Consider the following 25,913-nt stretch of genomic DNA (forward strand, 5'->3'; position numbering starts at 1 on the left):
CTCGGCGGTTCCGTTAAACGCAGCAAGGACTCCTCTCCCGCGACGTGCCGGGGGGGCACTTGCACGGGTTCGTCCCCGTCGCTGTTTGCATTAGTGCGGGGGATGGCGGGCAACGCTTCGTCTGCATCGGGGGGGTGCTGCTGAGTGCCCGGCTGATTGCTCTCAGAAACCACTTCATTCCCCGAATAAATAAAACATGGGATCGCCTGGAGCGCCTGGCAGACTGTTTGAGTCTCTTTTTGGTGGTATTTGTGACAGGAGTTTCGTTGGGCTGTACGTCTTTCCCCATCTCGCTCGGCGCTGCAAAGGCGAGGCAAGATGGGCTTTGCTCACGTAACAGGACGGTTCCCCGGGAATGAGGGGCTTTTATCGGGAAACGACGAGGTTAATTGGAAGCTCTTTGTTTATTTCCAGTAATTTCAACTTTTCTTCTTGCTGACCCGTGCTCTCAGCCAAACATCGGCGTTAACGTGGTCTTGGAAGAGCGGCAAAAGGTGTTTTTTCAAAACGATTCTGGGATGGGGGAGCGAATCCCGGCTTCTCGGCCATCTGCGTCGAGCCGTTGCTCGGGGCTGGGAGCCGAGCGCCCGGCTCCACTCTCCTGGGCAGGAACAGCGGCAGGGGAAGGATGCGTGGGCTGGAGAGGACTCCTACCACGTGCTGCTCAGGCCGGAGAGAGGATCGGCATCAGCCTCTGGCCGAATATCGATTTAAGGAAGGGTTTCTCATTCCATGTAGCATTTCTAGGGTGGGATTTGTTAGCAAGCAATGCCCCAGTGATGGAGCGCTGGGTATTTAAGCGAACCGGGGGTAACTCGTGCTAGTTTCTGCTTTCTCAAGTTCCTGTTTAGCCCGTTAAACCCTTCTCCAATTATCTCCCCTTTGATTCGCAGACGGCTTTCGAAAGGTTGTCCACATTGAGCAGGGAGGATTGGTGAAGCCAGAGAAAGACGATACTGAGTTCCAGCACCCGTACTTCATCCGAGGCCAGGAACATCTCCTGGAGAACATCAAGAGGAAAGTAACCAGCGTAAGTTTACACAGCAGATCTTGCTCTAGACAAAGTGGTTAAAACCAGAGGATTAAGCTGAAAAGCGTCGGTGTCTCTGAGGGTTGGTGGGCGTTGGCGTCATTGATTTCTGCCAGCAGCTCTTCTGGCTGTCTCTGCCCCCTCCCCGGGGTACGAGCTGCAGTGCCATCCCGCTAATCAGCTGCCCCCGGCTTCTCGGCACCCGTCCCCTTTGTTTCCTGGGTCTTTTTCTCAATATTTTCAGCATTAGGTTTATCGTGGCAATGCCTGAGACTTCTCCTCTCCCGCGCCACCAACGGCAAAGGGCCAGCACTCTGGCCACGCAAACCAAATCATTTCTGAGTTCAGTCAAAAGGGTCGCTAGATTTTTCCTGGTTTTCTGGACAAGTGGCGTCAGTTTGAGTTCAGCCTGACGGAGGGAAGTTTGCGGTGTCCTCTGGAGAGGTTGAAGAGCAATTGTAGCTTCCAGTAGGAGGGAGAGTGATCGCTCGTCGAGCTGCAATCTTCCCTTAAAACGCTTCAAGGAATGAAAAACACGCCCATGCCCGTACGCAGACCTATGAAGAGATGTCAGATGTAGTAGTGGGAGGAGGAAAAGGGAGGATAAGATAACCTGAATTATTTTAAATGCGTTACCCTCCAGACTGTCCCAATATAAGCGTGCATGTTTTCCCTTTAAACTCGCAGATGTGCTTTGCAGCTGCCCCCATTTCTCGAAATACCGACTTGCAGGCGGTGTTCCGAAGACGTGGTACAGCAACGGTCGGTACCAGAAGTCCCAAAAATGCTTATGAACTTTGCAGGCTGATTTATTTAGTCCTGAAGTGTGGGCTGGAGAACCGTGGTTTTGTCATTGTTTTCCAAATATTAACGAAAGCAACGTGCGGAGGGAGTAGCTCGCTCTTCTGCCTGTCCCAGGGTGCTCTCAACTAACCCAAAGTGCCGTCTTCACTGAGGCACTTAGTTCCTCTAGACGTTTTCACGGTGGGCAAACGCGTTAGAAGGATGTAAAGAGATCTTAAAAGATGTACGACCTGCTGGCAGGTGAGGTGGAGAGAAGCTGCTGGCGAGTAGGTGGGATGCGTGAACCCCTGTAACGCCTGGCAGATTCATAGGCGTCTCACGCGGTACGGCTCTTGCGAAACACGCCGAGGCGTCATTGCTGGTGAGGATTTTATCAGAGAAATCAAATCGTCTGCTCGGAGTCCAGACGTCTGCTCCAGTCTTCAAAAAAGGCAAGAAGGAGGAGGCGGGGAACTACAGGCCGGTCAGCGTCACCTCCATCCCTGGGAAGGTGATGGAACAGCTCGTTCTGGGCGTCATCTCAAGGCACGTGGAGGAAAAGAAAGCTATCAGAAGTACTCAACGTGGATTCACCAAGGGGAAATCATGTCTGACTGATCTGATAGCCTTCTGCGACGGTGTGACTGGGTGGAGAGATGAGGGGAGGGCGGTAGATGTGGTCTACCTTGACTCAAGCAAGGCGTTCGACGCGGTCTCCCACAGCATCCTCATAGGGAAGCTTAGGAAGAGTGGGTTAGACGAATGGCCAGTGGGGTGGACAGAGAACTGGTTGAAAGACAGAGCTCAGAGGGTGGTGACTGGGGGCACAGGGTCTCGTTGGAGGTCAGTGACGAGTGGTGTTCCCCAGGGGTCAGTACTGGGTCCCGTTCTCTTCAATATCTTCATCGATGACCCGGACGAGGGGACAGAGGGCACCCTCAGCAAGTTTGCCGATGGCACAAAGCTGGGGGGGGGATGGCTGACACACCGGAAGGCCGTGCCACCATCCAGAGAGACCTGGACAGGTTGGAGATCTGGGCAAAGAGGAACCTTATGAAATTCAACAAGGGCAAGTGCAGGGTGCTGCCCCTGGGGAGGGACAACCCCCCGCACCAGGACAGGTTGGGGGTGACCCGCTGGAGAGCAGCTCGGTGGGAAGAGACCTGGGAGTCCTGGGGGACAACGGGATGACCATGAGCCAGCAATGGCCCTCGTGGCCAAGGAGGCCAATGGCATCCTGGGGGGCATCAAGAAGAGCATGGCCAGCAGGTGGAGGGAGGTCATCCTCCCCCTCTACTCTGCCTTGGTGAGGCCACACCTGGAGTGCTGGGTCCAGTTCTGGGCTCCCCGGGTCAAGAGGGACAGGGAACTGCTGGGGAGGGGACGGCAAAGGGCTACCGAGATGCTGAGGGGATGGAACACCTCTCTGATGGAGAAAGGCTGAGGGATTTGGGTCTCTTCAGGCTGGAAAAAAGACGGCTGAGGGGGGACCTTATCAATGCTGATAAATACTTCAAGGGGGGGTGTCAGGAGGACGGGGCCAGGCTCTTCTCAGTGGTGCCCGGGGACAGGACAAGAGGTAACGGGCACAAACTTGAGCGTGGGAAGTTCCACCTAAACATGAGGAGGAACTTCCTGACTTTGAGGGTGGCAGAGCCCTGGCACAGGCTGCCCAGAGAGGTGGGGGAGTCTCCATCTCTGGAGACATTCAAACCCACCTGGACACATTCGACCTGCTCTGGGTGCCCCTGCTCTGGCAGGGGGTTGGGCTGGATGATCTCCAGAGGTCCCTTCCAACCCTATGATTCTATGAATCTTCTCCTCGGCTGCTTTAACGCTTGGAGTGGGAATGATGGGGATGGCCAGCGACCGGCTGCTGCTCAGGGATCTCTGGAAGAGGCTCCCGTCCCGCCTGCGGGGCCTCTCTGCTGCGGTGACCTCCCCTGCCCTTTTCCTCCTGATTTTCTCTCTCAAAACAGCTAATGACTTTCTTAATGGCCAAGACCGATCTTCAGCTCACTGCACGCGGCAGAGACGTTTGAAAGCGCGCGAGGAGAATGTATGTTTCCCATCTTCGGAGCAGACGTGCTCCCTGGTCTCTGTGGCTGCTAAGTTTTAGGTTTAGGCTTGTCACAGATACGAACGTCTTGGTCCGTGGCCTGTCTGAAGGTCTGCAAAGGCAAACGGCTTTTGTGCCGGCATTCGCCGTTAAGCGAGCATTGTATTTCTGATCCGAAAAGATATTTTTTATTTTTTAGGCTGCGGCAGAATTCGGTGTTTTCACACAGCAGTACGCTCGCAGAAAACTTCCTGTGGGCGGCTGGGTTTAGTCCCTTGCGAGGAGGCGCTCGGGGGCGAGCGCAGCGGTCGGTCTGGAGAGGGGAGGTGAATCGTTTTGCAGTAGCAGCGTTGGGGCTTAAATAAGCGTTCCGTCGGAAGGAAGCGTCGCTGACATCTTGCTTTCTGTCTCCAGGTATCCAGCATAAAGAACGAGGATATAAAGGTTCGGCAAGACAACGTAACCAAGTTACTGACTGACATCCAGGTGATGAAAGGAAAGCAGGAGAGCATGGACTCCAAGCTGATAGCCATGAAGCAGTATGTATGTGGGGAGGGGCTGGCAGAAAACGCAGGAGAGTTTGCCCAGGGATTTCTTTCCCCAACGCGTTATTTTTAAGACTTTATGTGAGAGAAGGCTGGCTGCTTGCTCGCTCGCTCGCTGCCCCGGCTTCCCGTTGTCTCAGCGGCACGGCCTGGGCTTTGGCAGCGCTCTGCTTAGGGCGAGAAGGGGGCGGTGGAGGCACCGCTCGAACGCCGTTAAAACCCAATTAAAGACCTTGGTGTCGCTGCAGCCAGACCTGTGACCCCAAGCCCAGCGTAAAGCTGCTCTGGAGTACAGCTCCGCTTTGAGGGGTCAGGCGGAAAGGCTGCGAAGGCTTCAGGAACTTCCTTCCCTGCCGCGGGGGTTACAGTCTGAAATTTCGGTCAATGCGTGGTGCTGGGCTTTTTTCCCATGTCTTTTTCCCCTCCCCTCCTCCCGCAAAGCACAATTATTCCGTCGCGTCCGACGCCGCACCCGGGTATTCAAGTCATTCGGGATAATGTCTGCTGCCCTTCTGTCCTAACGCCGTATTCTTCCTCCAGGCTCTCGACTTCTTACGTGCACCCGGTTAAATTCTCGCTGGGTGCGGCTCACCCAGTGTTTGCTGCGGGGCTTGGGAGGCAAAACGGGGGATCTCGAGTCCCGCTAATAGATACCCCCTTGACCTTCGGAGATGATCAGGGGGCTGTCGCTCACCCTTCTGTGACTTTTTTTTTTTTCCACGGTGGTCGTACAGAAGAAATCAGTTTAATCAGAAGGCTGAAGCGATGCGGCAGGACCTGGCTGCCCTCCCGGACCGCAAGGGCCGTGGATAATCTGCAGCCGTAGGATTCGCTCTGAGACTCCGAGTTGCCTTTGAGTGTAGATACCTGTTGGGGCCAATGAATATGGGGGGGGTGGGGGGGGTGTCGGATTCCCTTAGGCACCGTTACAAATCTTGATTTAAAGCTGCCCTTTTTGTTTTCTTGTTTACCTTTCCGCAAAGCGGAGTGAATCCTACATCAGTGAAGTTTATTTGATGCCTGCCTTCTTCATCGCTGCCGTTGTTGCTAAGGAATTTGGTTCTGGATCGTACGGAAAAACGGAGCAGGCAGCCCTCCCTTCTCGCTGGATGAAGCAGGAAAGCAGGGGGAGGGGGGGGGGAGATTTCGAAGGGCCAGTTTCGCGGCGGAAAAATATTTCCTCCGCGCTGTGTTCCAAAGCCTCCCTTTGCTTGGGTTTCATGACTGTATCTTGTGCTTGCAGATCGCTTCCCTCGCACCTCTGGTGTTCGTGGGAGGGGAGAGAACCTGCTTCGTCTCCAAGGTCATTCTAGATGATTCTCTTCATCTCCTATTTGCCCCAGGTATGAGCGCCCAGCCTTACGCCTGGGCCGTGCTTCTCCTCAGGCTCCGTGCAAGGGGTGAAGGAGAAGCAGATTGTCCTTCTAACCCTTTGGTAAATGGCGGCAGGGAAGAGATTTGTGGTCCGTTACCAGCATTGCGGTTTCATGGGTCTGTAGACAGCAGAGGTGGCTCTCCCCGTTTTCCCTTTCGAGTGAGCGAAGCGACCTGCCTAGCGTGGCTTTGGATGAAAAACTCCTGGGCAGCCGACCTCGCACGAGCAGAAAGCTACCTTAACGAAACGCGCTGGGCACGCGTGTAGCCGGCAAAATCTTCAGCAAGCCCTCCAGGAATTGTCCGAGTTGTATCGGATGATTTTGTTAGTAACGGACCGCTGTTAAATCCACGACAGGGTAAACTTGTGTGTCCCTGGATTGGAAACCGTATTTGCCACTCTCCTGGAAGCGCAATCAGCCGCCTAAAGCGATTAGTTTGCCGCTGGCTGTGGCGCATCGTGTCTTTGGGCAGCGCTCGTCCCAGCCGTTATCACAACAAGTTCGTGGGGGAGGCTTCTGCTTTTGCACCTTTGTTTTCTGTCCGTGGCGGGAAGAATAAGTAACGTCAAGAGCCGTCTTTAAACCCGGCTGCCCGTCTTGGGGTCCCACCGCGTGGGGCTCATCTGAATTTCCGCGGCTTTTGCAGCCCCGTGGCGTGGTTTGAGGTTGAGTGTCTGGGCTCGTAACCCCTGTAGTGAGGATGGGAGCGTTCGCAAATGCATTCTAGGTCTCCAGGCTGCCTTCTGGCCGCTCCATTGGCTCTTGCTGAAGCAAACATTAGCATTATTAATTACAAATGGTCTGTAAACCACTAGGTGGAGTGCCTACAGCGGTAGTTTGAGCTCTACTGACGGCAGAGAACTGACAACCTCTCTCAAAGCAGCGAAGCTTCCCCCCTCCTTTCAGGAAGATAGTTATTGGCCAATTAATTAAAAAAAAGATCGTGGTTTGCGCTGTTTTGAAAGCTTATCAGGTAAACAGGCTCCTGGAGGACAAGCAGAACGAAACGATCCGTGTGAGCTATGAGTGTTGTCCAAGTGCCTATCGTTAGGTCTTGGCTTTGACCCCGATGGCTGGAAGAAGCGCGGTCCCCGCTGAGCCGACCCAGGAGCCGCCGGCCGCCCCTCGCCGCCCCGGCGCCCGCTCCGTCCCGGGCTCGGCGCTCTGTCCCGGGAGCTGGGTGGGTTGTCGGCACAACAGACGACATCCAAGAGAAAGAACCGGGGGAGGAGTATGTGGGGCAGGTCTGGGAGCACAGGAGCGGGGCGATGGGCCCCCTACTCCTCAGCCCCGACCAGCTGCCGGCGCCGGGGGGGGGGACTTATCCCAAGCTACTGCTGCGCAGGCTCTGGGTTGGAACCCCCAGCTGCCAGCTCTCCGTACCTTCTAATAGTAGAATAACCTCTTGGTTGAACGTACCCCATTCTTCCTGGCTGCTTCTCCATCCTTCGCAGCCGTTAGGAACTGGGGTTTTGTCCGTCTTCTGCAGGTTCTCCGTATCTCCCGGTAGACACAGCTTTTGGGTCTGCGTTTCATTAGCTTTAATTTTTCCCCGTCTCCGCTATTAGTACTGGATCCCTGTACTTGGATCGCTGTTCCTTTTCCGGAAGGCGGAGTTTGCAAGCCGTTTTTCGCGTCTTCATGTTCCCAGGAACTTGTGGTTAAAAACTCGCTTCTTGCTTCTGGAATAATAGTACATCCAATTCACTTAAGGTTGGCCTTTTTAGCCCTGGATCCGTGGCGTGCTTCAAAGCATCAGCTGGTTCTTATCATCACATCGTTGTCGCTTGTTTTCTTGGCAAGTTTTTTAAGCGTTCTTGAGGTTCTGCTGGCGTGCGTCGTGTTGCATCTCTACAGTAGGGTTATTCCAGGTTCTCCTCCTTCCCCTTCACCACACCGTGTCAGCAGCCAACCTGCTGCGGCATCTGCTCAGACGCCATCGTTCCGCGGGTGAAATGGTGGGAATTAAGACCTTCAGCTTCTGCCTGTTGTGCCGCCGCGTCTCGGTGAGTCGCTACAGCTGGCAGCAGCCAGAATCCTGTTGGATTCCGGCCTTACCCGCACCACAAAGGGCACGAGGGTCTTTGTGGCAAATTCCGTGGGAATAATGGCTTTTAATTCTCCAGCGCGGAGGCTTGAAATACGTTAATAGTTCAGTACAGGAACCATTTGTATCCGCGCGAGATGGAAGAGCCATCAGTCATGATGCAGAATGTCCAGACAGACCTGTTCCTGCTTCATCGGCCGCTAATCCGGACGAACGCCTGCCGGCTGTTGGTCTGTGCGGCAACTGGAAAGAAAGCCCAGTTCAGACCACAGCAGGCTGGGACTCGGCGAGGTGGAGACTGGCTGTCAAAGAAACTCTGGTGGGGGTTGCTTTAATGACGGTGACCTCCTGAAGTTTTTCTGCCCAGAAACACACAGCGTGGTTCAAACTTCCTCGCGCTGGTCTTGCAGCGCGTTTCTAACTTCGAGGAACACCCGCCCACGCGTTCAAACGCCAGAGCGCGTTGCCTGAAGTTATTTGTGTGAAGTGAACTTCAACTGAACGTCTGAGGTTTTTTTTCAGCCGGGAGTCAGAAGCGGGTTAATTGGGCTGTAAAACCAGCGTATTTTTGTTTGGCAAAGTGCAAGATTGCTGGGAACGAAGCGAAGAGCAGTTACTCTGAAAATGAGCTTGCGATGGGACCAAAAGATCCCGCATTCGTTCTCTTTTGATAGCAATGGTCGTACGTAAGGGGTCTCAATTAACCGTTGGCTTTGTAAAGACGTCGCGTGACCACAACCAGAGGAGCGCGTCTGGGGCTTGTTTCAGCGGTGCGAGAATGCCGAATCGTTGGGCAAACTTCAGGAACAGAAACGCGAATGATCGAAATGATTGGCGTCGTGCTGAGTAACGAGGGCCGGGAGGAGCTCAGCCTTCTTCACTGAACGCGGAAGGCGAACGGGTGCTGATGGGCATCTCCGGAGGTAACTCCAGCCTGAGGAACCGTAGCTTGAGTGTTTTCCACGCAGTGACAAGAGGTGAAAACAGATAAAATTAGACTAGCCCTAAGGTCTGTGCTCTTGAGTGAAAAGAAGTGTTTGAATAATACGTGGAAGGCGGCGGGTGGTTTCTTCGCCACTGGAAACGTGAATTCGAGATTCTCCATTTCAGCCACCGCTATTGGGCTTGAAGCCGGAGCAAAGTGCTACGGGTTGTGCTTTGCAGACCAGATGATCACGGTGTTCTGGGGTTCTTTTGGCTTGAAAATCTGACGCCACCAAGTCTCCTCCGGAAAGGTTTCAGTGTCTGCTGCCTTGCCAGTGCTCTTCTCCTCCCCCCTCGCCAACAGGCCTGTCCCCATCGTACAGATTGGAATCCAATTCCAAGCCTTTTTCCCTTGAACGGAGTATGTTAGTAGGCACTAAGGCGAGCTGGCTGGAAATACGACTTCGTTCTCTACGTTGAACTTGGAGGTGGCTAGACTTGCTCCGCCGTAGAGGGGACCTGCGCTTTAGCCACAGCGTCAGAGTCGCTCCTGGGAATTCCTGCTGGATTCAGCGCGGAGACACCAGTGGAGATGGGGAGTTGTTCCCGTTGTACAGGTGGCGGCTGAAAGAGGGTTTGTAGTCGTAGAATCATGGAATGGTTTGGGTGGGAAGGGACCTTTAAAAGCCATCGAGTGCCACCCCGCTGCCCTGAGCAGGGCCACCTCCCACCAGCCCAGGTTGCCCAAAGCCCCGTCCAACCTGGCCTTGAACCCCTCCAGGGATGGGGCAGCCACAGCTTCTCTGAGCAACCTGGGCCAGCGGCTCACCAGCTTCATCGTGGAGAATTTCTTCCTTATTTTTAATCTCAAATCTCCCCTCTTTTGGTTTAAAACCCTTCCCCCTCGTCCCGTGGCTCCCCTCCCTGCTCCAGAGTCCCTCCCCAGCTTTCCCGGAGCCCCTTGAGGGGCTGGAAGGGGCTGGAAGGTCTCCGCGGAGCCTTCTCTTCTCCAGGCTGAACCCCCCCAGCTCTCTCAGCCTGTCCTCCCAGCAGAGGGGCTCCAGCCCTCGAATCATCTTCGTGGCCCTCCGCTGGACCTGTTCCAACAGGTCCACGTCCTTCTTCTGTTGAGGACTCCGGCGCTGGACGCAGGGCTCCAGGTGGGGTCTCGCCAGAGCGGAGCAGAGGGGCAGAATCCCCCCGCCTCGCCCCGCTGCCCACGCTTCTTTAGATGCAGCCCAGGATGCGGTTGGCTTTCCGGGCTGCAAGTGCGCGTTGCCGGCTGACGTTGAGCTTGTCGTCCACCAAAGTGTTCCACCTGCCTCTCGGGGGGCGTCTCTGCAGGGTTATGGGAAATTACAGCTGGTTTGTATCACCCGAAACAGCGACCGTCGTCTCCAAAGGGATGAGGCTGCCAGAAGCATAAAGCTATTTCTCAGTGCCTGAAACACTCCGTTCTTAATTATTTATTTTCTGTCTAAAGGTGTATTTCGAATCGGGGGAAGGGGGGGGCTGCTTTAGCTTAACACACCAGGTGCAATTTGTGTTAAGCTGCTTTGTTGGCATAAAAAAGGGTGTACGGTCACGGCTTGCCTTCTATCGAAGGAAGATCTTTGGAAGCGTATTGGAAATGCACCTGGGTTGAAGCTGGGAGAGGGAAAGGTGTTGGGGGAGGTTTTATGGATTGGATATCGTCTTTGGCACATCCAGTATAATGCTCGTGGTAAACGTCTTTTTATTGCCCAGCTGCGAACAGACCGTCTCAAATCTTCTCAGATTGACTCGGCGTAGCTCAAAAAGTCTGCCCGAAAGTCTACGGAATACAATCAAACGCCATCTCCGCTGTCAGATAATAACGCGTGTCTGGGTAATTTGCCGACAGTTTCTAGCACTGTGTCGTGGTTTTGGCCAAACGGGCCAATGGCCGGTGACAGATGCTCCCCCCCAACCTCTCGTACACGGAGAGGAGGAGGAGAGAGAAACGGATTTACGAGTTTAGAAGAAACTGAGCTACTTTAATGGAATATTAATAATAAAATAATAAGGAAAATAATGGAATAGATACAGTCTATACAAAACCGTATTGAGCTCCCGGGATGATGTCACCGCGCTGGGGAGGTCCCAGACTGGGCTCAGCGGTGGCTGGGAACTGGATTCCACAGGTGGAGTCAGGAAGCCACGGATCGGGATCAAAGGCAGATGAACAGACGGGGGTCCTCCTCAGACGTCAGCCACCGAAGGAAGAGAATCATCGGATCATCGAATCCTCGTGGTTGGAAAGGACCTTTGAGATCATCAAGTCCAACCAAACAACCTACAGTCTCTGTCACTGGATCATGCCCTGAAGCGCCAAATCTAGACGTTTCTTAAACACCTCCAGGGATGGTGACTCAACCCCCTCCCTGGGCAGGCCGTCCCAGTGCCTGACCGCTCTTTCAATAAAGTCATTCTTCCTAATATCTAACCTAAACCTCCCCTGCCGCGGCTTCAGCCCATTTCCTCTGGGCCTAGAGAGAAGCAGAGAGTTGGCCCTTTGATCCCCCAGCTTTATATAGAGCAGATGGGATGGAATACCCCTGGTTTGGGTCGCCTGTCCTGTCCGCTCCTCCCCGCAGGTGGGACCCCTCTACGCCCCTCCGCTTCCCACCCTCCAACGGGGCAAATAACAGAATTCGCTGACCTGGGTTGTTGCAGCAATAAGTAGAAGCAAGAGCCTCTCTGCGTACCATCCCTTGGCACGATCTGTCTCATCGCCCTGAACGAACCGTTTTCGACCCTGATCAGGGTGATCAGGCCCAGTCAGCATGGGTTTGCGAAGGGCAGGTCATGCCTATCAAATCCTTCTATGATAAGGTGACCCACTTAGTGGATGAGGGAAAAGCTGTGGATGTTATCTACTTGGAGTTTTGCAAAGCTTTTGACACTGTTTCCCACAGCATTCTCCTGGAGAAACTGGCTGCTCATGGCCTGGACAGGTGTACTCTTTGCTGGGTAAAAAACCGTCTGGATGGCCGTGCCCAGAGAGTGGTGGTAAATGGAGTTCAATCCAGTTGGTGTCCGGTCACATGTGGTGTCCCCCAGGGCTCGGTGCTGCGGCCGGTTCTCTTTAATATCTTTATCAATGATCTGGATGAAGGGATCGAATGCACCCTCAGTAAGTTCGCAGATGACACTACACTGTGTGGGCATGTTGATCTGCTTGAGGGTAGGTTGGCTCTGCAGAGGGATCTGGACAGGCTGGACCGATGGGCTGAGACCAATGGTATGAGGTTCAACAAGGCCAAGTGCCGGGTCCTGCCCTTGGGTCACAACAACCCCATGCAGCGCTACAGGACTGGGGCAGAGTGGCTTGAAAGCAGCCCGGCAGAAAAGGACCTGGGGGTGTTGGTGGACAGCCGGCTGAATATGAGCCAGCAGTGTGCCCAGGTGGCCAAGAAGGCCAACAGCATCCTAGCCTGTATCAGGAATAGTGTGGTGAGCCGGACTAGGGAAGTGATCATCCCCCTGTACTCAGCACTGGTGAGGCCCCACCTTGAGTACTGCGTTCAGTTTTGGGCCCCTCGCTACAAGAGGGACATTGAGGTGTTGGAGGGTGTCCAGAGAAGGGCTACAAAGCTGGTGAGGGGTCTGGAGGACAAACCTTATGAAGAACGACTGAGGGAGCTGGGGTTGTTTAGCCTGGAGAAGAGGAGGCTGAGGGGAGACCTCATCACCCTCTACAACTACCTGAAAGGAGGTTGTAGAGAGATGGGGGCTGACCTCTTCTCCCTGGTGACAAGTGATAGGACGAGAGGAAACGGGTTCAAGTTATGTCAGGGGAGGTTTAGATTGGATATTAGGAAATATTTTTTCACTGAAAGGGTTATTAAACATTGGAACAGGCTGCCCAGGGAGGTGGTGGATTCGCCATCCCTGGAGGTGTTTAAAAAAAGGGTAGATGGGGCACTTGGGGACATGGTTTAGAAGTGGCTCTTGTCAGGGTAGGCTAAAGGTTGGACTCGATGATCTTAAAGGTCTCTTCCAACCTCAACAATTCTATGATTCTATGATTCTATGACCCAACGCGCTGTTAATTTCAGCGGGTTGGAAGAGGCCTAGCTGAGAAACTAAAATTGCGGAACGGAAAGTTGGTTCCGTTTCACCCCGAAGCGGGACACGCTGGCAGCAAAGGACGGAAAGCAGATAAACGGAACTCTGGATATGAAAATATTTATTCTTCCTCGTCAGCAGCTCCTTCAGCAGAAAGGGGACAGTGCTCCCGAGGGGCTGGGGGTCCGTGAGCGGGGACGTCGCTTCCTTGGAGCGTGGGGGGGACCTCGCCCGTTCAGGTTTGGCTGATCTGCCCTTCTCTGCTCTGAGTTTGACATACTTTGGGTGGGGTTTTTTATTCGTTTTAGGGTGTATATTTTTGCTTCTGAAAAAAAACAGAAGTCCCTTGTCTTCTTCTGGATATTTCGTGGGCCCCTGGAGATTTTTTAATTCATTTTCTTTTTTTTTATAAAAAAAAAAAGGCAAGCAAGCTACAGGTGAAACAAGTGTCTGAACTGACCGTGAGCTTTAGGGAAGACGTTAACGCTCTCTTGGCCTCCTGCCTTTCTGGCTTTTGGAGCTAAGGGTCGAGTTGCAGCGCGATTTCTTTGTCTTTCTCGTTACTTCCTGGACAAAGATGTGCAAAAAGAGCAAATCTTCTCATTCCTGGGAAGATAAAGCCCGAGGCTCCCTTCTCCCTTCTGGAGAAAGAAGGAGTCTCCTTTGGCTCCGACGCCGATAGCTCCTGCTGGCTGAAGGGCTCCGGAGTGGAGGTTGAAGGTGCGTCTCTGGACTTGGTTCTGCTCCTCTGTTATTCTCGGCTGCTTTGTCAGGTCGTTAACCATCTGAAAATTACTTCTGCTGCTGCTGATTGGTTTTTTCCCCTGTTTTAGCGTGAGGTGACATTTATTGGAGCGTATGAAGACAACCCCTGCGGGCGTTGCTGCGTAGACGGAATAAGTCGCAGCGAGGCCTTGGATTTTGGGTTCAGTTTTGTGCTCTACTTCAAGCAGCTTATTCTCACACATCATTTTCCTCTTCTCTAAACCACGCTCTCTCCTGCAAGTCTGGTGTAGAAGCGATGCTTTGAAGCCCTCACCGTGCAGCGTGGCGGTCGCAGGGATTCCTCGAGGGCTGCGGCGGCTGGAAGAACCTGCGGCTCGGACACTTGGGTTTTCCGAAAGCAAAGGCCAAAGGTGACCGGCGAGTGCCACAAACCTTCTCAGAGCTGGGCCACCAAGGTGTTGTCTCAGGCTCTTGGACAGCTCGAGCTCTCCCCGTCCCATCTCAACATCGTCACTCCCCCGGTTTAAGCATCGGTCGCTTAAAACCTTCTCTGACTTCTCTGTGCCGGTGTTTGGGAAGCGGTTGGAAAGTGGCTTCTTGCTCTGCGGCACCGTCAGCAGTTTCTTACCGGTGCTGAGGCTTCGCAGGTTGGCTGGATATCTTGATATCATCGAATCCTCATGGTTGGAAAGGACCTTTGAGATCATCGAGTCCAACCAAACAACCTACAGTCTCTGCCACTACAATATCGACGGGTAGCGCGGAACCGAAGTGCTTAATTTACCGACGGCGACTGTTGGTTTTCTCACATGAGAAGTTTTGCGTTAAAAGCGGGACTGTTAGTGTCTTTTCTGTTTCTGACTGCTTTTACCTTCTCCTATTTCAAAGTCGGAAAGTCATCAGAAGCCACCGCAGGAGAAGGGATAGGAACCCCAGCGGCATCCACTTGGACTCCGTCCCTTCAGCTGGAGGCCGTTGCCTTTCCAGAGGTACCGTGAAGCAGAGAACGGTTATTAATTACACTAAAATTTGAGCAGGTTACTGACCTAGAATTTCTGCAGTTTCTTTTGGCTTCCGTTCTGCTTTCTTAGCTTCTGAAGCAGTGACTCATCGAAGCCAAATGTTTTCTTCTGGGCTTTTTAACTTGGAACTGGTTAGATTTTAAACCGACAGTTGCCATTAAAGCGGGCTCTGGCGGTGTCAGGTACCGGGCAACGTTTGACTGACTGTAACGTTCCTTCCCACCTCCGGCTCTGGCGGCGTCTTTCGGTAATTCCTCGTCTCTCGCGACCTGCCTGCGGCTCTGGGGGGAGAGTGGTTTAGCGTAAGCTCAGGTGTGGTAGCGCGCTTGTCTTTACAGTCTGAAAACAGCTGAGGAAGACAAGTTTTGGGCTTCTTTTTATCTGTGTACCTCTGCTGTAGGCGTGGAATGGTAGATAAGGGATTTCTGCGGAGCTGAGAAGCCCCGGGAAAGCGCTGCCGCGATTACTGACGGTACGAGCGCGACAGAATCAGCCTGGACACCGGGCGGAGAAACCAAGGCATCGCTTTCGATGGAGACATTGCCTCCTGGTCTGGGAATATTTGCCCCAACAAGTTCTTTCGTAGGGAGGAAGGAGATCTCCGTCCCCTCTGCTTGCGGCTTTCCCGATGCCCCCGAGCGAAGCACGGGACAGGAAGGTGAGCGGGGGCTGGGGGTGGGGGGCTGTTCTGTCACTTCCCCGTGATTCATCGGCTCCGCTCGAGTCCGGCGGGAGCCCCGGCGTATCCGTAAGTTTAATTTCAAACAGATTGTTGAAAGCAGCAAGCTAGCCGCGGCGTCTGCACCTGTTTTTATGGGTTTTCTCCGGCTCTCCTTCAGGGATTGCCTTCGCTCTGGCTCGGCTGCCGTGGGACGCCGAGAGCGCTTCCTCCCCGCCAGACCCTGCTCGCGAGGCCCCGACGCTTTTACAAGGCCCCGGTTGCTAACAGAATTCAAAAGTTAAAATTTCTCCTGACAAACATAAATCTAAACAGACACAAGGACTTGGCCTTCTGCAGTAGAATTCCTCCTCACCAGAAGTAGTTTACCGTATGCAAACCCCCCCGTAAATCATACCAAATAATTTTGACCCGTGTAGCTTGCTTTATGGTTTCAGGGTTCCAAAAGCAACATATATATTATCGTTTGACACCGACCTAAGGGGATAGAGTTTACGTTAGAACATTTGTTGAAAAGATTGAATCCATCAGCGTTAGGTGAGAGAAAAGCTGAGCTAGGACATAACGAAGCCAACTAGGTGATATCCAAGTTTAGTCACCGTGCTCAGAAAAGCCTCGTTAACAGAAGCCCTCCCACCTTCGGGGAGTCAGTGCTGGGGTTAAAAGCTGCTTAAAATCGCCTGGGAGATGAGTAACCGCGTGGCTTTTAGTCCCGAGGCTTAGAATTAGGCAGAACTTCGCAGCCCTGTTTCTCTCTTCACCTTTTCTCAATAGCTCCGAGAGCTGCGACTGTTGCGTTCTGCATATCTGTTCTGCGCGTCTGTCCTGGCGCGGAAAGAATGAGGCCCAGTCTGTACGGAAAAGACGTAAAAATCTGTAAGACGATCTTCTGCGAAATTGTTGGCCTGTTTTGGGGGGTGGGGTTTTTTTGGGGGGGGGGGTTTTTTTTTTTTTGGTCTGTGTTTTACACCGCGCTTTATGAGTCCGTAAGACCTTGTGTCCTGTTTCCGCAGCCTGGCCAAGCGAGGCGAGGTGTTTTGGAGCAGGAGGGGACGTGGGCTCCTGAGCCGGAACGGGAATTCCTGAGCTGCTTTTTGAGCTGCGGTTTACTGTACCTTGCACATTTTGACCGAGTTTTAACTTTTTGTTTTCTAGACACAGGTCAGTTTATAGGGGAACTTGCCCTTTCCCTCTGAATTAGCACCCGGGAGGGATCCGAGGTACCTCGGAGACCCGTTGGCTTTGTCCCGGAGAGCCGTGCCGGTTAGGGCAGTAATGGGAAGCAACGTGTTCCTTCTCATGTGCGTTTTTTTAACAGCGTCTTCCCTAGGAATCGTAGAATCATGGAATCATTGGAATCGTAGAATCACAGAAGGGTTAGAGTCGGAAGAGACATTAAAGATCATCCGGTTCCAACTCCCTGCCCATGGCAGGACGTCTTCAACTAGCCCAGGTCGCTCAGAGCCCCGTCCAACCTGGCCTGGGATGTTTGCAGGGATGGGGCATCTCCCACCTCGCTGGGCAACCTGGGCCAGGGACTCACCACCCTCAGCCTAAAACATTTCTTCCTTAGATCTCATCTAAATCTAGATTGTAGCATGGGAAGGGATGGCTCCCGTGGAGGCCCAGCTGGAGGAGTAGGGCATTTAGGAGAACCAGGAGGCTAAAACCCGGTACCCAGAGACGTGATGAGCCGAGAGGCAGGGACCGTGCCCGTGCTGCCCGCCCGGCTCTGCCCGCCCCGCGACGCCTGAGCTCCGGCAGTCCCAGACCCCTGGCGTTGGTCACCGTGCCGCGTGCCTGCAGTTTTGGTTCTTTGGGGCAAATCCCACGTGGAGTAGGTTACCGTGGAATAAATCCAAGGCTTTTTCCGCAAACCAGATTTTCTTCTGTGGTGAAAAGCTGCTCCCAGGAAGCGTCCTCGCCTTTACGCGCCCTGCTCCTGCCCCAGGCTGCACGGGAGCAAGGAGGAACCCGACTAGGATGGTCCCATCCACGGTAACAGGACAGGGGCAGCTGGCAGAGAGCGTCATCCTGCCCAAAACCGTATGAAACTCTAGGAAATCGGGTCAGGCAGTCAGCTTTCTGCACCTCTGGGCGGTTTAGTCCCCGTGCAAAGCCGTCCTGCTGCCGCTCGGAGAGGGTTGGATGTTTTCTCTGCTGCTTACGGGGAAAAAAAAGGAAGGAATACTCCGCTGCCGGCAAACAAATGCGACCGTGTCGTCGCTGTCTGCAGCCGGGGCGGCCAAACCTCGTTACCCAAAGAGTCTTCTGGAGGCAGTAGTGATCTATATTCTCTTGTGAACCAGGTCCGCCTGCTGGAATCGGAACTGGATGAAGGAGCGTCTCGTCCTCAGGGGCCTCGTCCCCGCGCAGCTGAGCGGCCGTGGATGTCTGGCTGCGTCGGAAGAGCCTTTTCCTTTGTGCGCTGCCTGGGGTCGGGCAGCTGGGCAGCATCTGCCTATTCCTGCGTCCTCCTCCGTCGTCTTCTGCCTGTTATTAACTGCCCGTTTCCTACCGAAAGAGGTGGCATTGGGATTAATTACGGCGCCGCGGCAGAGAACCTGCGTCAGGCAGTTTTGTGGGGGCCCTGCTTCTCCAGCTCACCCGTACCCGTCTGCAAATAACGACTTCACGATTTTACTTTTGCCGCCGAGTTTCTTTTTCCGAATACGTTGAGAATGCAGCGAGCAGAGCGAAGTAGTGACATGCTGCTGGTTCGGATTTGGGAAAGAGACATCACTGTCAGGGCTGTGCTTTCTCGTGGAGCTGCAGTAAATCTCGCAGCACAGCAGCGTCGGGGCGGGGGGGGGGTTTGGGCAGCAGAGGCTCCCCGGGCACGGGGAAGGGGGAGAATCGCAGGAGCGGGCAGCGGGGAACGCTTCTGCTTGCAGGGGTCTTCTCTAGCAGCTGCGTTCTGTTAATGGGGTTTCCATCGTCCCGTTTCCCCGTGTGCTGCAGAAATCTAAGGAAACAATTACCCCCGGCTTCAGCCCCGCCAGAGCCCCCCGTTCCTGGGTTGTGCGTGAAGGAAGAACCATCTGTTCCCACAAATGGTCCCCAGCCTTGCTTTTGGAGCGAGGAGGTGGAGGCGAGGGTGACAGGCCGCCCAATCTGCCGCTCGTTTGGGCTCCGGTAGTACCAAACTTCAGGCTTGCCTTCCCGCAGGTGTGCTGTCGGCGTCCTCAGCTGGAGCATCTGCCACTTCAAACGGGAGGTGGCAGGAGCTGTTGCCGCGGGAGGGAAACGGGGCTCCTGGAACTCGCTCGCCGCGGTTTTATGGCACAAGTCTGCGTGCGCGTCATGAAATTTTTCCCGAAGGCCAGAAAGGGGAAGGAGACCTGCGTGCGTGGCCCTGGCCGCTGGCAGGCGAGGCGACGGCGCTGCTCGGAGGCAGGGCCGGGTGTCTGCCGGGGGCTTTGGGGCAGCCCTAATTGCAAGCGCGCCATTCCTCGGCTTTGAGTTGCGTTGGCTGAACTCCTGGCTCTTCCAGCCTCGCGCTGGGGCTGTGGTCCGTGCTTTTATGACCTCTAAATTGGACAATTGTAATGTTGTTGTTTTATGGCCTTCCTGTGCAAAGGTTGCGCGGGCTCCAGCTGGTGGGAGATCGGGGCCAAAACGCCGACTCTCCTCCCGTGGCCTCCACATTGTCGGGCTGGTCCTGGGGGACCGGGGCTGGCTCCGAGTCAAACATCAGCTTGATCTTAAAATTGCTTTGATGGCTTATAATGCCGAGTATAATGTGGGATCTGCGTGGTTTATCTCCGCTGCTGCTTTTTTATGAGCTTAGTCACTGCTTGAGATCATCTGAAGTCGGTTTTATTGGTCATTCCAAACCATAGGTTAAAGACCTGTGGAGTGCTCGTTTTTCAGCGCAGTGATCTAAACCTGAAATTAATTACCACCATCGGCTGACACACTGATGTTAAAATAACTCAACCCAACTGGCATCTCTTAACCCTGCGTTGTAGCGTAAGCTGCTTTCTAGCAGGTTTGTGGATCCGGTCTGGAACAGGATTTTATCCTTTTCTCTGCCGGCTCTTCTCTCGGGTGCCAGCACGGGCTGGCATCTTCCCAGGGACGGACCCGCTTTCGGCAGCGGGTTCACACCATCTCTCCGGTTGCCATTTGCACAGCGCCTCGTATTCCACAAGAGGAGTTCCGCTCGTGGAGAAGGACCTCACCTGGAGTACTGCATCCAGCTCTGGAGTCCTCAGCGCAGGAGAGACACGGAGCTGTCGGAGCGGGGCCGGAGGAGGCCCCGGAGATGCTGAGAGGGCTGGAGCCCCTCTGCTGGGAGGACAGGCTGAGAGAGCTGGGGGGGTTCAGCCTGGAGAAGAGAAGGCTCCGGGGAGACCTTCCAGCCCCTTCCAGGCCCTCAAGGGGCTCCGGGAAAGCTGGGGAGGGACTCTGGAGCAGGGAGGGGAGCCACGGGACGAGGGGGAAGGGTTTTAAACCAAAAGAGGGGAGATTGAGATGAGACCTGAGGCAGGAATTCTTTGCTGTGAGGGTGGTGAGCCCCTGGCCCAGGTTGCCCAGAGAGCTGGTGGATGCTCCATCCCTGGAAACATTCCAGGCCAGGTTGGACGGGGCTTGGAGCGACCTGATCTAGTTGAAGATGTCCCTGCCCGTGGCAGAGGGTGGCACTGGGTGGCCTTTAAGGTCCCTTCCCACCCAAACCATTCCCTGATTCTATGATTTAATTCTGTTACGTCTGAGCGCAGGGCATGTTCAGGAGGATGGCCGTGGGCAGTTTGGTGTCAGGCAGCAGAGAGGAATACTTTGAACGGCTCCGGGCTAATCCCGGCAGCCGTCCTCCTGTCTTCACTGTCGTGGATAGGCGGAGCCAAAGAATGGACACCGTGTGCCGTTCCCTGACCGGCTTCTTGGCTTCAACGTGTGTCTTGGTGAGAGGGAGGAGAAGGTGCCCCAGGGGACGATTCAGTGGCAATGCCAACCTGGGCGCGGGAGCGACGGAAACGGAATGCTTTGAGAAAGCGAAGAGATCAGCAGCGCTCTGAGCCTGCGGTCCAAAATCACGGTCGGCTGCAGTAACGGATCATAGAACCATAGGGTTGGAAGGGCCCTCTGGAGATCATCCAGCCCAACCCCCTGCCAGAGCAGGGGCACCCAGAGCAGGTGGCACAGGAACGCGTCCAGGCGGGTTTGGGATGTCTCCGGAGACGGAGACTCCCCCATCTCTCTGGGCAGCCTGTTCCAGTGCTCCACCACCCTCAAAGTAAAGTTCCTCCTCATGTTTAGGTGGAACTTCCCATGCTCAAGTTTGTGCCCGTTACCTCTTGTCCTGTCCCCGGGCACCACTGAGAAGAGCCTGGCCCCGTCCTCCTGACACCCCCCCTTGAAGTATTTATCAGCGTTGATAAGGTCCCCCCTCAGCCGTCTTTTTTTCCAGCCTGAAGAGACCCAAATCCCTCAGCCTTTCTCCATCAGAGAGGAGATCTCCATCCCCTCAGCACCTTGGTAGCACTTTGCTGTCCCCTCCCCAGCAGTTCCCTGTCCCTCTTGACCCGGGGAGCCCAGAACTGGACCCAGCACTCCAGGTGTGGCCTCCCCAGGGCAGAGCAGAGGGGGAGGATGACCTCCCTCCACCTGCTGGCCATGCTCTTCTTGATGCCCTCCAGGATGCCATTGGCCTCCTTGGCCACGAGGGCCCATCGCTGGCTCACGGTCATCCCGTTGTCCCCCAGGACTCCCAGGTCTCTTCCCACCGAGCTGCTCTCCAGTGGGTCACCCCCAACCTGTCCTGGTGCGGGGGGTTGTCCCTCCCCAGGGGCAGCACCCTGCACTTGCCCTTGTTGAATTTCATAAGGTTCCTCTTTGCCCAGATCTCCAACCTGTCCAGGTCTCTCTGGATGGCGTCACGGCCACCCCCCCCAGCTTTGTGTCATCTGTGGGCACCAACCGAATGCGAAACCGGGCAAGGAGATAAGCGGCAAAGACGGGGCAATCACTTTTATTTGGAAGGTCAGACTTTTCCTCAAAGCCGAGGTCCTCTTCCTCTCTCCCCGTGTTGCTGAAAAGCAACCAAAACCTGTGGCTTTGTGCCTGGCTCGTTAGGCCGCCGCTCTTAGGGCACCGACTGCGAACACGAAGCCGGGATCTCTCCCCGCTCCGCACCGGCTTTGCTCTTGGAAGCGACCGAGTCTCAGAACTTAAACTTTTTCGCCGTATCTTGGCCATTAGGCGTTTTGAAAACCGCTTTTCTCTCGGGTGCGCTGGCAGCACCGCCGCTCCCGGCTCTTGTGCTCGGTGGGGGCGGAGGGGCTGGGGTACAGACCGGCGGGGTCTGGGGGGGGCCGGTGCCGCTCTGCTGCTGGCGAGCCCTGCTTCTCCTCTTGTCTGCCGCTGCTCGCCGCCGGCCGCGCGGAAATGAAGCGCTGCCTTCTCCTGTGGGCTCACGCTGGTGATAAAAAGGAAGCGAAAGCAGCACCCATGCCCTTTCGGTGGCTGGGTTTGGTTCGCCGTCCCTGTTTAGTCAGCAGGATGCGGACAGTCGCTCCTGGTGGGGGCGGTCATTAATATTCCGTGCTCCTGAGCTATTTCCAGCCTCTAAAGTAAGAGCCGTTTACAGCTCTTTCCCTCTTTCCCCAAGAGTCGATCCCCCCGCAAAGGTTATACCTGCTGGAGATTAAAGATGGAGAGCACTGGAGCCGGGATTCAAACTAGCTTTTTCGTTTGGTAGCTGATGCCCTGCGAACGAAGACGCAGGTGCTTCCCTCCGAGCGGACAACTGGTATTCCAGGGGCTGAACCTCTGTTCGGAGCCTGCACATCCATCGGGACCTGCCTCCGTCGCCTGCCTTGCCCCGAGCTCTGCCTCTGACCCGTTCCCCGGGGAGGTACCGTTCCTCCAGGCAGCTGAACCCTGCCCTTCGGAGCTCGCCCGCGTCCTCCCACGCGTCTTCCTCCGGGCGGCGGGGACGGCAGCACGGTCCCTGCAGCCCAAGTATTGATCTCCAAACACTAGCTGAAACCTTCCTGTCAGCCAAGAAGAGGGATTTGGGTCTTTTTAAGGCTGGAAAAAAGACGGCTGAAGGGGGATCTTATCAACGCTGATAAATACTTCAAGGGGGGGGTGTCAGGAGGACGGGGCCAGGCTCTTTTCAGTGGTGCCCGGGGACAGGACAAGAGGTAACGGGCACAAACTTGACCATGGGAAGCTCCATCTCAACGTGAGGAGGAACTTCTCTCCTTTGAGGGCGGCAGAGCCCTGGCACAGGCTGCCCAGGGAGGTGGGGGAGTCTCCGTCTCCGGAGACATCCCAAACCCTGCCTGGACGCATCCAACCTGCTCTGGGTGCCCCTGCTCTGGCGGGGGGGGGGTGGGACCGGGTGGTCTCCCGAGGTCCCTTCCCACCCCCGCCAGTCTGTGATTCTGTGACAGTTCGCAAGACGCCCCAGGAAAGGTCCGAGTCGGGGTTTAACTGCAGACGGGATTTATACAGGTGTAAGGACTGGAAAATCATCAAGGTCCCGATGTCCCAGCGCCGGTTCTGAGGGAGCCGTTGGCAAAGGGCCGGAGGGAAGGAGCGAGGCAGACACGGAGCGCTGCTCTCCTGGAGCCACCTCCCGGCCCCAGCGCCTGGGTTAAGGGCTTCCCGAGGTACAGGTGATGCCCTGGGATTTAATAGCCCTCAGTAGATTTGTTTTTCCTTTGTGTGATGTTTTTTTTGGGTTTTTTTTTTTTTTTTTTTTTTTGTCCGATGGCTCCCGGGATCCGGCGGCGGAGGTCTGCATCTTAATTACGCGGTGTCTGGAGAACCGTGTCCCTTTGTTTGTGCAGAATCTGCCAGCTGCTGACTTCAGCTGATAGCCCGAGCCTCAAATCAGAAGGGGGAGAGGGAACAGTTGCCGCCTGTTCGCCTCCGCTTTGTCTTTTGACTTCGCTGCGCCGGGTCGGGCCTTTACAGAACCTCCCGTTTATCCTGGCGCCCCCGTCTCCGAGCGGCCCCGCTCCGCTCAGGGCTGCGGGTTTCTGCTGCTTCGTGTTTTTCTGGGTCATTTTCATCCGCCCCGACTATTGCCCTCGCTCATTTTTACAGCCGTACCCAGCGTAGAGTTACCCGGCTTTCTGCCCTTTTTTGGGATCATCCGTGGGCGTGCGTCGAAGAGCCCCCGGTGACGGGGTTCGGTGCTGCTCCCGCGGGCGAAAGCCACCCTCGCTTGGTCTGATCTTGGTGGGTTTGCTCGATGAAAATCCCGTTTTCTTTTCCACACGCTCTTGTCTGAAGTACTAGAACATCCGTGCGCCGCGTGACGAAGGAATCTGCTGCGATGCCACTTCTAAATAAATCCTGAAGGGCCTCGTGGCAGGAGATAAAAATACTGTAGGACAGGGGAAAAAAACCAAGAAACCCTCAACTACAAACTCTGCGGGCATCGAGCGTGTTCGTACGCGGTGACGGATCGCATGCCGCAGATGAAAATGACGTCTTTTCTAGCGTGGGTCTCTACGGTTCAAACCCCCCCAAGTCAGGAGTTTCAAAACCTTGAATTGCCGGGGGTTTGGGGGTTGTTTTTTTTCTGCGCACGCTCTCGGCGAGAGCGCGGGCGGCGCGCGGCTTCAGGCTCCTCTGCAGCCGAGCAGGGGACTTGGCCGGCAGAGAGAATGAGAGAAGACAGCTCTCTCCTCTGGTTACCTGCTTCTAAAAGCCTGGTTTTGAGAAAAATGCCAAGCAGCGGCACAGCCCCGATGAGAGCGCGACAGCTTGCAAGGCTGCATTTTCTTTAAATTGCAAAATACCGGATAAAACCCGGTCATTTATTTCCAAAATTGCTAGCTGGGAAGTCAAGCGCGGCTTTTACCCAGAGTTAATTTTATCTGAAAGGAGAGTAACGACCATTTTCCTGAGTGTATACTGGTAATTAAAGCTCTTTGGAAAGGCTGTTTTTCAAGCGGGATGGACGTTTCTCCTGAGGACCCTTGTACAGCCGCGGTGATAAATGAGCGTCTCTCCTGGCTGCGGGAGATAACGAATGTCATTCTCCGCCTGGCAGAAGCGCGCGGCCGTCCCGAGCCCCTGGGAATGGCCCCAGTCTCAAACTGGGGGGCGGGGGGTGGGGGGAGACCGGGTTTTCTCTAGGTTGGAAAAACACACGTTTCGTTGGGGTTTCTGCCTGCGGAGCCCCTGCTCCCCCCGCCTCCAGGATCCAGCCGCGATGGGCACGTGCCGCGTGGTCTGGATGGAGGAGCACGGGGGACCGGGGCCAGGCAGCCGGTCCCAGGCACTTTGCGCAATAAAAAGGGGGGTCCCTCGTCTTCGCTTTCGAGAGGGACGTCCCTTCTCCAGCCCATAAACCTTCTTCTCAGGTTGCCGGACTTCGTTCCCCGGGTTCGGAGCTGCCCCGGGCGAGGGAGGGCTGGTCCCCCAGGAGCCGCCGTTTAAGAGAGGCAGGTGCGGAGCCGGGGTCCCGTTTATGCCGTCCTGTAAAATATTGTATCAACAAAACGCTTCAAAGGTCTTCGAATAACTCCCGAAATGAAAGGTTTGAAACCGGCCCTTGTAAACTCTTCACCGGCATTTAATTGCCTCATAAAACAGTATGCTAAAGAAAGTATTAAAGGGTGTTTTTTGCGGCTCTCAGATCGGTTTAACCCTTCGGGGACCTTGTGTCCAGCTGTTTCTCTCCCGCTGCCTAATGAGCAGTTACCACCTCCTTTCTTTGCCTTTCATGAGACATCGCTGGCTCTGATCCACCAGACCTCGACCTCTCCGCGCGGCTCAGGTGCGGCAGGGGCCGGGGGCCGGTGCCGGGAGGACGGCTCCATCTCTGCCTCTCCCCCCCCCCCACCACCCCTGGGGTTTGGGCAGCGGGCGCCGGGTTGCGGCTCTCCCCTTCCCAACGCCTGCGCCCGGCAATTCCTCGCCGCGCTTTTCTGTCCCCGAGGCGAATCTCGGAACCGTGTTCAGCTGGTCTGTGCCGGGCAAAGCTCGGCTAATTTACAGATCTCCCCAAATCCCCGCTGGGGCCCGGAGCAGCCATCCTCCCCGCGCGTAATTGGCAGCTGGGGCCCGGGGAACGACGGTGCAGCTGAGATAACGGGCAGCTGGACCCCTCCATGCGAGGGCAGCCCCGTCGCCCACCCCCGCGGCCTCTCGCCTCCCCGCCCTGCCTTGCCGACACTCCGGGTTTGCTGCCGAAAGCTCCGACCGCTCCTCGCCCTAGCCGAAACCCTTGGTTGCCAGCTGAGCCCTTGCCGCGGGCAAGCGGGGGTGGGCATCCCCTCCACGGGGCAAACGCTTTCTGTAACTCGGACATTTTGGACGCGTCCGCAAGCGTTAGCCCGTTTGGAGAAAATCAGAGTGATTTCATGTGAGTTTTCCCTCTCTGAGCGTCTGTCGCTCACCCTTTTGCTCCGCCGAGGGCTCATCTTGCCATTGTACCGTACTCGAGCCCCCGGCCACCCCGCTCTGCCGAGCACCACCATCCTCCTCCTCCTCCTCCTCCTCCTGAAGTCCAAGGGCAGCTTGGACCAGCCTCACCTGGATTGTCACCGCCGGTTCAAAACCCTCCGGAGGGGAAAGTCTCGGCATTAAAATCTAAAAGGGGAAATTGTAGCTTGAGCAGTCAAGATCCCACAAAAGTGGTGTGTGTCAGGGGGGAACCGTTCCC

At 55.3% G+C, this 25,913-nt stretch overlaps 1 protein-coding gene across 2 annotated transcripts in view; it reads left to right on the forward strand.

Moving 5' to 3' along the window:
- Positions 1-25,913, forward strand: part of HSF1 (heat shock transcription factor 1) — an 81,480-nt gene that overhangs the window by 30,704 nt on the left and 24,863 nt on the right. For both annotated transcript variants that reach the window (XM_074578098.1, XM_074578097.1), the window contains exons 3-4: positions 894-1,030; positions 4,287-4,411. In XM_074578098.1, the coding sequence (XP_074434199.1) occupies positions 894-1,030; positions 4,287-4,411 (262 nt within the window). The remainder of the gene's footprint in view (positions 1-893; positions 1,031-4,286; positions 4,412-25,913) is intronic.

The sequence above is a fragment of the Larus michahellis genome, chromosome 2 (genome assembly GCF_964199755.1).
Source record: "Larus michahellis chromosome 2, bLarMic1.1, whole genome shotgun sequence".
In the NCBI taxonomy this organism is placed as follows: Eukaryota; Metazoa; Chordata; class Aves; order Charadriiformes; family Laridae; genus Larus; species Larus michahellis.